At 33.8% G+C, this 13469-nt stretch overlaps 2 protein-coding genes across 4 annotated transcripts; both read left to right on the top strand.

Moving 5' to 3' along the window:
* The first annotated feature begins 2239 nt into the window (after positions 1 to 2239).
* LOC145624570 (uncharacterized) lies at positions 2240 to 7071 on the top strand. Of its 3 annotated transcripts, none has more exons than XR_014110449.1 (4): positions 2240 to 4988; positions 5090 to 5121; positions 5425 to 6661; positions 6781 to 7071. XR_014110449.1 is itself a non-coding variant. In XM_081677623.1 (4 exons), the coding sequence occupies exons 2-4, from the start codon at positions 4038 to 4040 to the stop codon at positions 6218 to 6220; spliced, it is 1779 nt and encodes a 592-aa protein (XP_081533749.1). In that variant the 5' UTR covers positions 2240 to 2311; positions 4028 to 4037; the 3' UTR covers positions 6221 to 7071. The 3 variants fall into 3 exon arrangements, 2 of the variants coding, with proteins under 2 accessions (XP_081533749.1, XP_081533748.1); XM_081677623.1 differs by having other exon boundaries at positions 2240 to 2311; positions 4028 to 4988; positions 5425 to 7071; XM_081677622.1 differs by having other exon boundaries at positions 5425 to 6252.
* Positions 7072 to 7602: 531 nt separating this feature from the next.
* LOC145625532 (protein FAR1-RELATED SEQUENCE 4-like) lies at positions 7603 to 9763 on the top strand. Its single transcript, XM_081678547.1, has 2 exons — positions 7603 to 7677; positions 8147 to 9763. The coding sequence occupies exons 1-2, from the start codon at positions 7603 to 7605 to the stop codon at positions 9761 to 9763; spliced, it is 1692 nt and encodes a 563-aa protein (XP_081534673.1).
* Positions 9764 to 13469: the final 3706 nt, after the last annotated feature.

Below are 13469 nucleotides of genomic sequence, written 5' to 3'. Positions count from 1 at the left end.
AACATTCCTTGCTTTTCATGGATCATGTTTGCTCCTCCTCAAAATATCTGATGTCCATACTGCATATAACAGAACAACACCTCTTGTTTTTTACATCCTCCTTTTTTATTAGATGCATCACTTTAAAAATTGTGGATTTCTAGGTAAATATTGGAGTAGAGAGATAGAGGGGGGGGGGGGGAAGAGAGAGAGATCATGTGATATGAGAGTGATAGAGAGAATTTATTAATTAAAATGGAAAGAGATGCATCTAAATTGAAATTTGACATCTTTCTACTGCTAATAAAACAGGGAAGGAAATTACAAAGCCCGTAAACTATAATCGCAATTGAGTCTTAGGAATTGTGTGTTAAGTCCATTACATAACTCCAATTGGATTGCTAATTGGCTCAATTGAGATAGGCTTGAATTGATAGTCTTATTGTTGGGTTGCGAGTTTGATCTACACTTCTGAGGTCCGACCCGAAGAAGGGTTGGAAAAGGGTGTGTTTTTATTATTTTTTATTTTTTTTATTATTATTATTTTTTCCCCCAAATTTATTAATGTATTAAAAAAAAAATAATTCAAAATATGATTTTTTTCCCCAAAAATTAGTACTCCGTATATACTTGTACAATACAAGGAAAGTCGATGTTTAAATTTTTTTTGTAATGCAACTTCATCCTAAAACACATGTATCAATATTATTATCTATTGTGATAATTGGTGTTAATGAATATATTCGACCAAAAAAAAATCATCTATTTTGAGCAAATTAAACTAATAAAAACAATAACATGTACTAGTATACTACTACGAGCATGATTAGATCGCCGGAGACCAAGCTTTTTGGTCCAGCAATGGGGGTAGAAAGAGATAGAAAGGAGAAAGGAGAAAGGAGAGAGAAAATGAAGGATATGGTAATTCCATATTTGAAAGGGAGATGAAAGGTGGGTACGGAGACATAGAAAGAGGAGAGATGAAAGTAGGTATTCTTTTATAGGGCTTATCAGAAAATTCTAAGGGCTTATCAGAAATTTATAGGGGCTTTTGTGTTGCTTCTGGTGTCTTATCAGAAGTTTCTGGGGGTTTTTTGTTGCTTCCCGTGTCTAATCAAATGTCTTTGATGGTTGGGCAGATGTTTGTGGGGTAGTTCAAAAGTTTGTGAGGTTAGTTCCGATGTTTGTGGGGGTAGTTCAGATGTCTTTGGACTGTTAATGATAAAATAAACAACATAATGAAAAACAATGAACACGCAATGAAAAACAATGAACACGCAAACATATTTTAACTTCATAAAGCCCAAAATATATGAACATATAACACATTGAATATGAACATGAAACATAATGGGCTTGTTTGGTAAATTGCTTTTTTATTGGCTTTAAACATCCAAAAATTGTCTTTGGTGAATGGCTTTTTCAGCCAGCTGAAAAGCTGGCTTTTAAGCCAAAATGAAAAAGCTACTTGGAGTAGCTTTTGGCTTTTAGCTATCTAAGTTACTAATAACATCCAACATCAAATTTTACCAAACATTTTTTTAGACTAATAAAAAGTCAAACAGCTAACAAAAAAGCCAATATAAACAATCAGTCAAATCAACCAATCAAATCAGCAAACAACCAACAACCAATTGCCAAACAAGACCAAAATTTATGAACAAAAATATTGAAGGAGCAGTTGCTTAATTGTTTTGGGGGGTTTGTTCAGAAGTTTCTTGAAGGTTTTCAGTAGTTTGTCTGATAATTAAATATTAAACAACAAAAGAAAGAAATACACAACATCCAAATAAATCATTATTTCCATACCAAATTGATAAAATTTATACACAAATTATTACTTCATACAACACATATATATGGACATAAAAGACAACGTATATGAACATCAAACACGGAAATATGTGCACAAAAATATGAAGGTAATGGATATGGAACAATTAACATCAGATTTGCTAATTTTATTGCACAATCCACCAAAATTGGTCAAAAAGCTCAAAAAAAAAAAATAAAAAAAAACCCGCAAATCACCATATTTTTAAACAAAATACAAGAAACTTTATATTAAGTGACTGCGTAATATTATAGTTTTGTTTTAGGGCTCTTTTAGTTGGGCTTATGGGCTGATGTTGAACCTAGAATACTACCAATTGTTGCGGATCATGATTTTTAATTGGGCTTCAACCCAATGTTTCATTGGGCTCTCTCAATTATAAAAACAAAAAGCCGGATGAAACTAGCACTACCTCCTCCTGTTCTCCTCCACTTAAATTCTCCGTTGAATCGCACTTCAATCTCTAATACTTGCATCCCCATTGAAGCAGCTTCTCAGGTAAGTTATTTCTTTTTTTTAATCATTATATCAATTTCACAATTTAGCGTTTATTTTTCATCTAATTTAATTTCATGTAATTGTCTGTGTATTAAGTGTAGAGTTTCAAAATCTCAATTAATGGTTTTAGATGCTAAGTTTATAACTAGCGATTACATTAATTAACCAGAAAAGAAAATCACGATCCTAATTTGATTGTTGAATCAAATAACCCTAAGGTTGTGTTTGGATGTACTCAATTCATTACAAAAGAAAGATTTTAATTTCAGAATTTGAATTCTTAGAATTCAATTCTAAAATATTTGTTTGGGAAATAGTAGAATTTCAATTGCTAGATTTCAAATTCCATCTGATTTATGAACAAGAATAGATTTTCTACAGATATGCAGAGTAATTAAATATTGAAAAAGTAAATTTATGATCAGTGGATAATTTTTAATTGAAGGAACAAACAAAATTTTTTAAAAAAAAAAAAAAAAAATTTACAAACAAAATTGACTAATTTATTGTACTAACTATCAATTTCAAGTTTTGGAACAGTTTTTTAACGTCAATTTCTTCAAAAAAAAAAAAAATCAATTTTATGCTATTTTATTTAGTGTTCTCTGTTTTATTATTAATAAAAATTGCAGTTTGATTGATTTATAATCCAAAATCAATGCTTCTACTTAATATTATAAACCCTAATTTTTCTTCCCAATTTGATTATTCGAATGAAAATCATGAGTTTACCAGAAGTAGCTTAATTTTAATGAAATTAAACCTTTATAAACTTGAATCTTGCTTCAATTAAACAAAACAATCTTGTAAACAACAAAATTTGTGTCAAAATTGTTCAAATAATGATGTATTTTGGGGGGTCAATGGCGGCGGCGACGACGACGACTTTGCTACAATGGTTGGGTCAGCGTAGCTGGCTGGCATTACAATGGCGTTTAAGCGACAATGGTTGAAGTGTTTAAGCAAGGGTGCCATGGTGGAGAAGGGAGAATCGTGGTAGAAGAGAGTGGTGGTGAGGAGAAACAAGAATTTGAAATTAAGTCAATTATATTAGAATTTCAAATTCTTAAACCTACCCTTATGTTTGTAAGTGCTTGGATTTGGGCTAAATACAATTCCAAATTCTTGAGTTATCCAATCAGCCTATTTAGCCCAATTCCAGGATTTCTAATGAAATCCTTAAATCCAAACAGACCATAAAATTATTTTATGAGCCATATTTGATGATTGAATCAATTTTGTTTTTTGCTAATATTTTGCACAACCCTTTAATAATAGGATTAAGAAATTTTGATAATTACCACCATCTAATTTGTCGAATTTAGCAAAACCCCCAAATTGATTTCCCAAACCCTAATTAAAATAATCAATTCGTTGTAGGTTAGATTCTAGAAATTATAACCTAATTTGTGAAATTTGTGTAATTGAAATCAAATTTGAGAGATGAAATTGAAAGAAGGGAGTAAAAGAATAGGGGAAATCGTGGGTAAGAGAGGGAAAACGAAATTGTGGATCCGCAATGACGTCATCTCAATGGTAAAATTTATAAAAAAAAAAAAACTTGAGGTGGTATTTTCAATTTTGACAACAATAGACGGTGGTAATTATCAAAATTTCCTAGGATTAACTAACTTAGACCTCTTTAGCATAATTTAGGTATTTATTATTATTATTATTATTTTATCTTGTTAATATGCTTACTATTTGAAATTGCAGTCTGATCATAATGCCAAAGTCATATGATAGTCCTCCTGATGACACATTTTTATTACAAAAAATGAATCCAAATTTTGATCACCATGATACAGATTTTAAAGGGACACCATTATTTGAATTTCTCTCTTTTAAAGTAGGCTGCCACAATTTTAAAGATGTTGATACTGCCTCTGGTTATACATTTCCGCATCTTGAAATTTATGGCCGAATTGATCTCATTGATCACAATCAAAACAAGTTTTCTCTCTTTCGTCGAAACAAAAGTGAAGCAAAGACTGTTTTTCTTCACAATCCAACTAATTCACAAGACAAAACAACAGTTATTCTGAATACTTATGACATTGAAGGTCCGCGCTGTATGTTTCCAAAGTTTCGTTTGAAGTTTCGTCTCAAAGATAGGCGTCAAAATGTTATAATATTTGATGATTTTAAAGATGTTGATTGCACTCTACATGTATTATATGACAAAGTACAAACATATTGGTTTCATACTGCTGGTTTGTGGGTTTCATTCGATTTCGTATTACTCCGTTGTGCACTAGTAGCCAACGTGGGTATCATTGTCAATAAGAAAGACAAGAGTTCTGAGAATATTATTGCTCCTGCTCAGTTACGTGGTAGCATAACTAGTGCTACTAAGATGAGTGATCTTTCAAGTATTAAACGTTTATTATTAGATGGATCAGAGGAGTTGGTTTTTGGGGTTTTAAATAACTTGGCTTCCATTGCCGTTCCAAGCTATTCCTTTCTTGAATTTCAAGTAAACCTCGAGGTTAATGGTGATAAAATTACACATTTGTCCAAGTTTGAACCCTTAGATTGGTTCCAAACACCATATGAGGATGAGTTCCATGGGGAAGCATATCATTTCCGCTTGATCGTGGATTGGGGGCGTGGAGAAAGGTTCCTTCCGGAGTATCTATCCTCTGAGCTTCAGTATGACACTATTAAGAAAGGAAAGGTTGGTGCATTTAAATACTTCCTGTAGTGTTTTTTAAAAAAAAAAAATTTGTTTTGGGTATTGTATTTAACTTGTTTTTTTTGTTCTATCTCTTATTGTAGCTAATATATAAAGAACATCATCCATTATATTGGTAAGCACATATAAATCTCATTTCTCAAACTGCTTAAAATTATTACAAATGGTTTTATGTTTTACTTGTGATGAATGAGTGATTTGATTTTTTTAGATAACTGGTTATATTGGTATTTTTCAAGTGACATAAATATTCAATACTCATTACTCAATAATATTTTGTAAACTAGTAATGTTGCATTGATATGATTTAATTTTGGAATATTTCTATTTTCTTATCAAATAGTACATTGTTTGAGTCGATGACTTATTATATATGTGTAGTTTCAATACAAAAACTAAGTTTTGATTCGATCTCCAGGATTGTATCCAATGATCGTTGTGCATACATGGAGATTTTCTCGGTCTCCATTTGTTTTTATGGTGATGATGGTTGCAAAGGGGTCACAGGACAGATCTCGGCTTGTGATGATGATGAAGATTTTGTTCTGTTTGACGGAGCCTTGGGATATCACAATTCTCATGAAACCGTGAATCTAACGGGGCCTAGACGTAGTTATCGCGGTGATCATTTTTCAATTAACGTCGACCTCGAGGATGGCAAGGGTCGTGGAATAAGTTGTGGTTGTGTGGAATATGATTTCAGCAACGCACATATAGTTTATAATATGCGCATGTGTTCAATAATCCGGGGCAAACATGGCTTTGCAGCTCTTCATTACACTATTTTCAGTGATGCACTTCAAAGTAAACTCAAGTTTACATTAGATCCTGTTACTTATTGTGATAATGTAAATTATCAAGTTTATGGGAAGATAGTTACAAGTTATAGCAGCTACAAATACAGTACACACTATCAGAAGAAATACTACCGGAGTACGGTTTTTAAAAAGGGCAAGGAAGAGGCTGTAAAACTTGGTGTTATACCGTTGTCAAAATCAGTGGTTGCTGTGCCACTTAATGGAAGCAGTTCGCTGATTGTTTCAGCAAAGCTGCATGTGTTACTTAATGGTAACCATGTTGAGACTGTGCAATATGTGCAGACATTTAACCCACGATGTCCGAAAAGAACACATTCCAAAAAATCGCGAGATGAGTCTACGGGTAAAAACTTTCGTTTTCAAGCATCTATCAAGTGGACGAAATTCGATATCTAGGTTTTCATTTGATCCAAGTGTAGCAGCCCAGGGTATGTAACCCTGCAATTATTTAAAGTACATATGAATATATCATATTGCTACTAAGATAAGTGATATGTGTGTTTTTATAATTGTTGAATGTGATTGTGATGATCTTGGGTTTAGATATCTTGGTCTGCAGGGAATACAATGTTATATTTCTTTTATTATGTTATTGCTGCGAGGATAGTTTGAGGTTTCAAGGTAATACTTATTATGTTTTGTCGGAATATAGATGTATGTGTTGATTATAGGAAGGAATGATACATTCAATATCAAATTATTTGGAGTTTGTGATACCTACTTGGGTAATCTATGAGAGAGATCATTTGAACTGAATGATTATAATGTGCTTCATTTATTGAAAACATAGGTGCAAAGTTGGAAGTTTTAGTGCTGGTCAAAATTATGTTTTGGAAGGTATTGTTGGTATTAAAGCGTTATTAATAGTGATTAACATGCTATTGTGCCAGGTTTTGTTCTACATTTTATGTATATATATGAGTGCAAAGTAACTTGTTGAATTTTAATTGTTTCAGGTATGAATTACAAGTTTAATAAGGCTCTATGCGATGTGATCCTACTGATGACTGTGGGAGATTGAAGAGGAAGCAAAAGACTAATGTTTAATTGTCCTTTAAATTAATCACTGTTAATCATTGAATTTTAGTTGGTTGTTATCTATGATTAGGATTTGTGTTTTGTTGCTATCTACAGTTGGAGCTCAGTTTGGTGGAATATTCTTTCATGTCAGATCCTTTGAACTAATTGTGTTTGTGATTGCTATTTTATAGTTTGAACTTGATATTTGGCATGATTGATTGAGAGTATTTGGCCATATTTGCACATAATAATTTTATTTGAGCTTGATTTTCTTTAATTTCTATATATTATATGCAAATCCTTTGGAGCTGCTCAAGGAGTTAAAGATTCATTAAGGGACCCTTGTATATGAACTCTTACAGCTCTGGTTGGGTGGGGTGGGGTGAGGGGTGGGGGGTGGGGGGAGTCGACAATGGGACTATTAATTTTAGATGGAGGGAGTAAATGTGATTGTTGAAAGATGCGAAAAAAAATGTGAGGAGATGCCTACTAGGCTTTATTTCATGAATATGAGAAAAAAAATAGAATTGCTATTTGCCACAATAAAATTACTCAAGTTATAGTATTAAATGACTTTCATGCCCCTTATAATTTTAAAAATTACATAACAATCCAACCATTACTAACTTTGCCTTTGCTCCACCTTCACCATTAGCTCCACCACCCATACTATCACTCACCTTGACTGGTCCACCACCACGACTCCACCTTGACCATCATACACCACGACTTTACCTTGACCACCCACGAGATATAAAATGAGTCGACGACGGTCGGCGTTCATATCAGAGGCACTTGGCGAGGACGATGAACCGTCGACGCCGTCGAGTCAGGTATATGTCGGACTGTTTTTTTCAATTTCCGATGTGCCCGGTCGCATGCTATATGCGACTATACCGTGGTATAGTCGCATATAGCATGCGACCGGGATCCTATATATATATATATATATTTTTTAAGCAATCCGTGTAATTTATATTTATTAATTTTTGATAATTATTAAAAATAACAAAATACACTTAATTTAATTAGTAAATTTATGGCTTAAGAAAAAAAAATTAGTAGTTTAAATTTGCAAAAAAAAAATATATATATATATATATATATATATATATATATATATATATATATATATATATATATATATATATATATATATATATATATATATATTTGTTTTCAATTGAATTTAATTTAATTTGTAGTTAAATTTAATTTTAATTAACTTAGTATTTTTCTTTCTTATATGATCCAATTGAAGATTTTGGCGGTGATGGGGTAAATTATTGCCCACATTTTCAGACCGATCAATTATTCCCAACGTATCGAGAGTTGTCACAATGGGCGAAAGACATTGCACTAACACTCAAATTTCAACTTGTGATTTCTTACAACCATAACGGATGGTTGTATTTGAGATGCAATCGTGGTGCAAGAGATAGGGGGAAAAATAGAGATCTTAGTGTTGCTCAACGACCAAAGACAAAAACTCAACATTGCGGTTGCAAGTTTTTGATCAAGGGTTATAAAGTTTCTGATGATGAAGGATGGCAGATTGTCTTGGGTCCCGATGCATATGGAAAACACAACCATGAGCTAATTGTCTATGAAGAAGGCAATCGACAAATGAGCAAGCTTAGTCCGGGTGCGAAGCAACTTGTTCGTGACCTGACCGATGCAAAAGTGAATCCACAAAATATCTTAGCGGCTGTACGAAATCAGTTTCCTGATGATCATCCCAATCGTAGACATATTTACAACTTTAGGGATCAGTTGAGACTTGAAGATGCTGATGGTCGAGCTGCTGTTACATATTTCCTTGAACTTAGTATCGAGTCGCAGTATACACATTGGAGCTTGGTTGACCCGGATACGAATGTTTTGACTCATGTATTTATGGCACATCCTACGTCTCTAGCGCTCTTACGCACGTATCCGTGGGTCATTGGCATTGATTCAACTTACAAGACAAACAAATACAAAATGCCTTTTTTGGAGCTCGTTGGTGTTACTCCTTTTATGAAGGATGAGAGCGCTGTGAGCTATGCATGGGTGATAGATAAGTTAAAGTTGCTGGTTGGTAGTGATGTATCGCCTACAGTTATTATAACCGATTGTGAGTTGGGTTTGATGTCGCCTATTCGGGAAATATTTCCTGACACTGCTCATTTACTATGCACATGGCATATTAACAAAGATGTAGAGCATAGAGTTAAGAAAATAACGAATAATGAAGATCAAGGAAAAATTTTCAGGTTGACAAGGTGGAATCCAATTCTCAATGCCACCACATTGGATGATTATAATAGAGCGGTTCGGCAAATGGAGGAATCTTATTTAGCATTTCCTGCTGTGATTTCTTATGTGAAGGACACTTGGTTAAACAATCATAAGGAGAAATTTGTGAAATTTTGGACCAATGGTGTGCTTCACTTCGGCAATGTCACCAATTGTAGAGTGAAAAGTGCACATTCATCTTTGAAGGGGTGGTTGGAAACTTCAACTGGTTCTCTCGATTTTGTATGGGCCAAGGTAAACAAGGCAATTGAAGATCAGGTCACACAGATTAAGCAATCACTTGAGCGCAGTCGACGCAGTCATGGGCGGATATATGATGTTATGCCATTACAACATCTTAATGGACGTACCTCCCACCATTGTATGTTGTTGTTGGTGAATGAGAAGAAAAGAATGAGAGAGTTAAGTCATGAGGTGAATGTTCGGTGTGGATGTGTTTATAAGACGACTCATCAGATTCCTTGTGCATGTGATATACGTCGTGCCATTGATTCGGGGACATACTTCTACTTAGACCAAGGGCACCCCTTTTATAGGACACTAGTGATTGGTGAGGATGGTTGTGTTCCGACTCCATTGGATGACCCCGGTCATCAGTCACAGGACAGTCGATTTTTTTAGAGTCTTGTGCGTGAGGTGAGTAGAAGTGACCCGACAATCATGCGTTCTGTATCTCGCCTAATAGATGAACATCTCCATTCCGATCAATTTGATGTTAATGAGCCGCCTAGGAACACAACTACTAGAGGGAGACCACAATCAAATTATACACGACGTAATCGTAGTGCATGGGAGTATACACGTGGTACTCGTGGGCGTCGTGGTCGTAATGGGGGACGCGGTGATTGTAACACCCCCAAATCTCCCTCTACGTAAATACTATATTTATACGTATACAAATACTGTAGAGATAGACTTGGGCATATTACCGCCACGTGAAAACGTAAGGCTTATTAAATTACTCAAACTGCAGCGGAAAAATAACTAACTTTTAATAATAGTATGAATAATTATAATAACTGTTTCAAAATAAGCTAAAAAAAAAAAACTTGTCCAAACATAAATAAAATTAATTCCTATCTATGTGATCCCAATCCCGACTCTAGTATGCGTACGAACAACTTCACACCTGAAATCAAGACTGCTTACCAAAATGGTAAACAGGGCGAACCAAAACAAAAAGGAAAACAGATTAGCAAAAACGCTAAGTACGTATAAGTGCAAGGCATGTAAATACTTTTATTAGGCAAACATGCTTTCGAAATAACCATCTAAATTTAAACCTGTCACGAGTCACTTTCCAAAATAAAACTTTCCAAAAATAATTAAACCTTCCAAGGGTAGTAATATCCATCAATAAAAGCTTTCCAAACCAATAGATTTCCAATTTATAAACTTCTCAATTTTTGATATATTTCTAAACCAATTTTCTCACCTAAGTGTGCACACCCCCCAAGCAAGTTATACTATACTCGAGGAAAGACCAGATCATACAAAGCTCATGGTCTTACTTAACCAGTCCCGGGTAGAGGGACAATTAAAATATCAAATACTTAGGCTCACAATGAGCTACAAATTAATTAAACCAAGTGATTTATAAATCAAACAACTTTTATTAAATCGATCAACATTTAGAGATCAAACCTTCAAATCATTAAATTATATACTTTAACTTGTCATGAAAATTGTTAACTTAAATATTCATACGCAACATTTATCCAAACAATCATTAAAACAAACATTATACAAAACACGCATTCAAAATTGTATCAAAGACCTAGCCACCTATACGTACCTTGATCACGAGAACAAAAAGGTACGACTACTAAACTTGACCACGATCGGGAGACTCCTCCTACACAAATAAAATAACCTTAATTAATATAAGGTTAACAAAATAACACAAAACCAAAAATACCATTCTATTGTGCATGAACTACCTAAATATTAACCTTTATCAAAATAGTGTTATTAGTATAGTTGGGTGGTCGTTGGTGGAGGACGAGGTGGTTGTTCGGTGGCAACAACTTGGTTATGGGTTGTAGAGTTTATTTAAGCTAGATAGAGTAAGAAGAAGGGGTGATGGGATAGAGAGTAGAGAAGAGGATTTCTGATTTTTGGTGTAAGGAATTGTGAAGTGTTGAGGGTCTATTTATAGTGTTTAAGGGGTAGTAAGATAGAGTTAAAGGAGGATTGAGATTAACATGGGAACATGATAAATGTAAGTTTGTTAAATGAATATGAGTGAAATTTAGTCTAGGTTAATTCATGTGGGAAAATACAATGGAAAGGATTAGGGATGGAAGTAAGATAAATGCTAATATGGTTAAGAAAAGATAAATTAAGAGAAATTAAGAAATTTAAGTTAGAATAGGATAATGGTAAATAGGCTTCATGCTCACGGCCATTTTTCTCTCTTTTTTTTTTTATTATTTTTTTTTTATTATTTTTTTAAAAATCATAGTTTAAGATAATGATTTGATAAAAAAAATATATATTAGATAATATCAAACTAACTAAAATAGTTGTATATCATAAAATATGAACTAACCAAAATAATTAATTATTATTGATTTAAAAACCAAAATAAATATTTTTTTTTTTTTTTTTTTTTGCGCCAAAAATTTAATTTTGGCTCCTAATTCAAATAATTGAATAAATTATTAAAATATTTATTTATTATTTATTTTCAAAATTTCGGGGTATTACAGTGATGGTGGTCGTAGTGGAGGTCGAGGTAAGGGTACTCTATGTTTTTGTAATTTTTTGTTTATTTTGCTATACTTTGATGTTTATGCTAACTACAATATTAATAATTCGTTATTTATCAGGAGGAAGAGACATTTCAGATTTTCCTTACCTTTATGGGCTTCCCGATATCATCAAACCATTTGTGGAGGATTGGAACAATGTAATGGGTGACGAGAAATGTGGATTTCGATGTGTTGCAGACTTTTTCTTAGGTAAGCCTTTGCATAAAGTATTTGTCACATTATATTCCAATGATTTTACTTAAAATTTTGTTGTTTAATTTATTAGGTGGGCATGACAATTGGATACAAGCTCGTTATTTAATTGTGAACGAGGTTAAGGCCAATCGACCAGAGTACATACATTTGTATCACGGAGGCTTGGATCAAGCAATTGATCGTATCACCTGGAACAGTGGACATTGTGGCGCGAACCATTACATGGACTTGCTTGATGATTTGTACCCAATTGCAAATTTTTGGAATTGTGCAGTTATGGTTTATGGAGTTGGCCCACGAGGAGAGTTGTATCCGTGTATGACAGTTCTACCATTGCGAGCCCCGTCTATTGATGATCGACCTTGGATTGAGATTGCCATTGCACACATTGGTCGCCATTATGTTCGACTTGATCTATCGCCAAACTATCCAGTACCTCCTATTGTTGATCCATGGTTTATGTATAGAGATCAAAGTGTGATTGGTTGGGAGCAACTTTATCAAGAAAGGAGGGCACATTGGGATCAACTAATAGCAGCATCTACTTCATCATCTTAGGAGGAGGATACATTGGAATTCACTGTAATCAATTTCTTACATTTTTAATGTAGTTTATATATATGCTTATGTGTAGAGGTAGCTTATCAATTTAGGCACAAAAAAAAAAAAAAAAAAAAAAAAAAAAAAAAAAAAACTTGCATCAGAAAAATATCTAAAAGTTATAGTTAAATAGTCAAGTCCATCAATAACATAACAAATCTAAAAGATAAATTAAAATAGTAGCAAATCGTCCGGTACAAAATATAAATAACAATTCACTAAAACATAATCATCCAGCATACTCATCCCATTCTTTCAGCACTTCAGCAACACGTAGATGGCAGTCGACGCAACCCTCAATGGCCTGAGCAATCCGTCCCATCCACTGCAAATCAGATATTAATAAGTACCAAAACTAGAGATATTAGATAAATTAAAATTAAAGCAAAAGATTATTAACTTACATAAACTGGGAGTGTCCTATCAGGAACTGCAGGAAATACCGCATTCACTTCTGGAACAACAAAGATATGTGACACGTAAGTGAACCAGTCATAATACCCATCCACAACATCAGAGGAGCTTTGAGCGCGCTGGAACTCTGCAAGAATCAACCGGAAACCTCTGGGATACAAGGTCCAAGCATTCTCAACACTCGAGACATTCCACTTAACTTCATACAATTTCGAATCTGCAGGCTTGTAAGCAAAATCTGGACGGTTAATAGGCATAGGAATTGTCTGTACATAACCAAACTGCCGTAAGACACGATCGGGCATGTACGGCTCAATGACATCTCGATAACGAAGCCATCCAGT

The sequence above is a fragment of the Chenopodium album genome, chromosome 3 (genome assembly GCF_948465745.1).
Source record: "Chenopodium album chromosome 3, dcCheAlbu1.1, whole genome shotgun sequence".
NCBI classification, from domain to species: Eukaryota; Viridiplantae; Streptophyta; class Magnoliopsida; order Caryophyllales; family Amaranthaceae; genus Chenopodium; species Chenopodium album.
The sequence above is the reverse complement of the archived record's forward strand: the minus strand, read 5'-3'. Positions and strand labels throughout refer to the sequence as shown.

What these genes read in the sequence shown, in the direction of transcription:
- LOC145625532 (XM_081678547.1), top strand. Translation starts at nt 7,603, where the DNA reads ATGAGTCGACGACGGTCGGCGTTCATATCAGAGGCACTTGGCGAGGAC. An exon ending in CGTCGACGCCGTCGAGTCAG is followed by an intron (nt 7,678 to 8,146) that starts GTATATGTCGGA and finishes CCACATTTTCAG; the next exon opens with ACCGATCAATTATTCCCAAC.
- LOC145624570 (XM_081677623.1), top strand. Translation starts at nt 4,038, where the DNA reads ATGCCAAAGTCATATGATAGTCCTCCTGATGACACATTTTTATTACAA. An exon ending in ACACTATTAAGAAAGGAAAG is followed by an intron (nt 4,989 to 5,089) that starts GTTGGTGCATTT and finishes CTCTTATTGTAG; the next exon opens with CTAATATATAAAGAACATCA. An exon ending in GAACATCATCCATTATATTG is followed by an intron (nt 5,122 to 5,424) that starts GTAAGCACATAT and finishes TTCGATCTCCAG; the next exon opens with GATTGTATCCAATGATCGTT.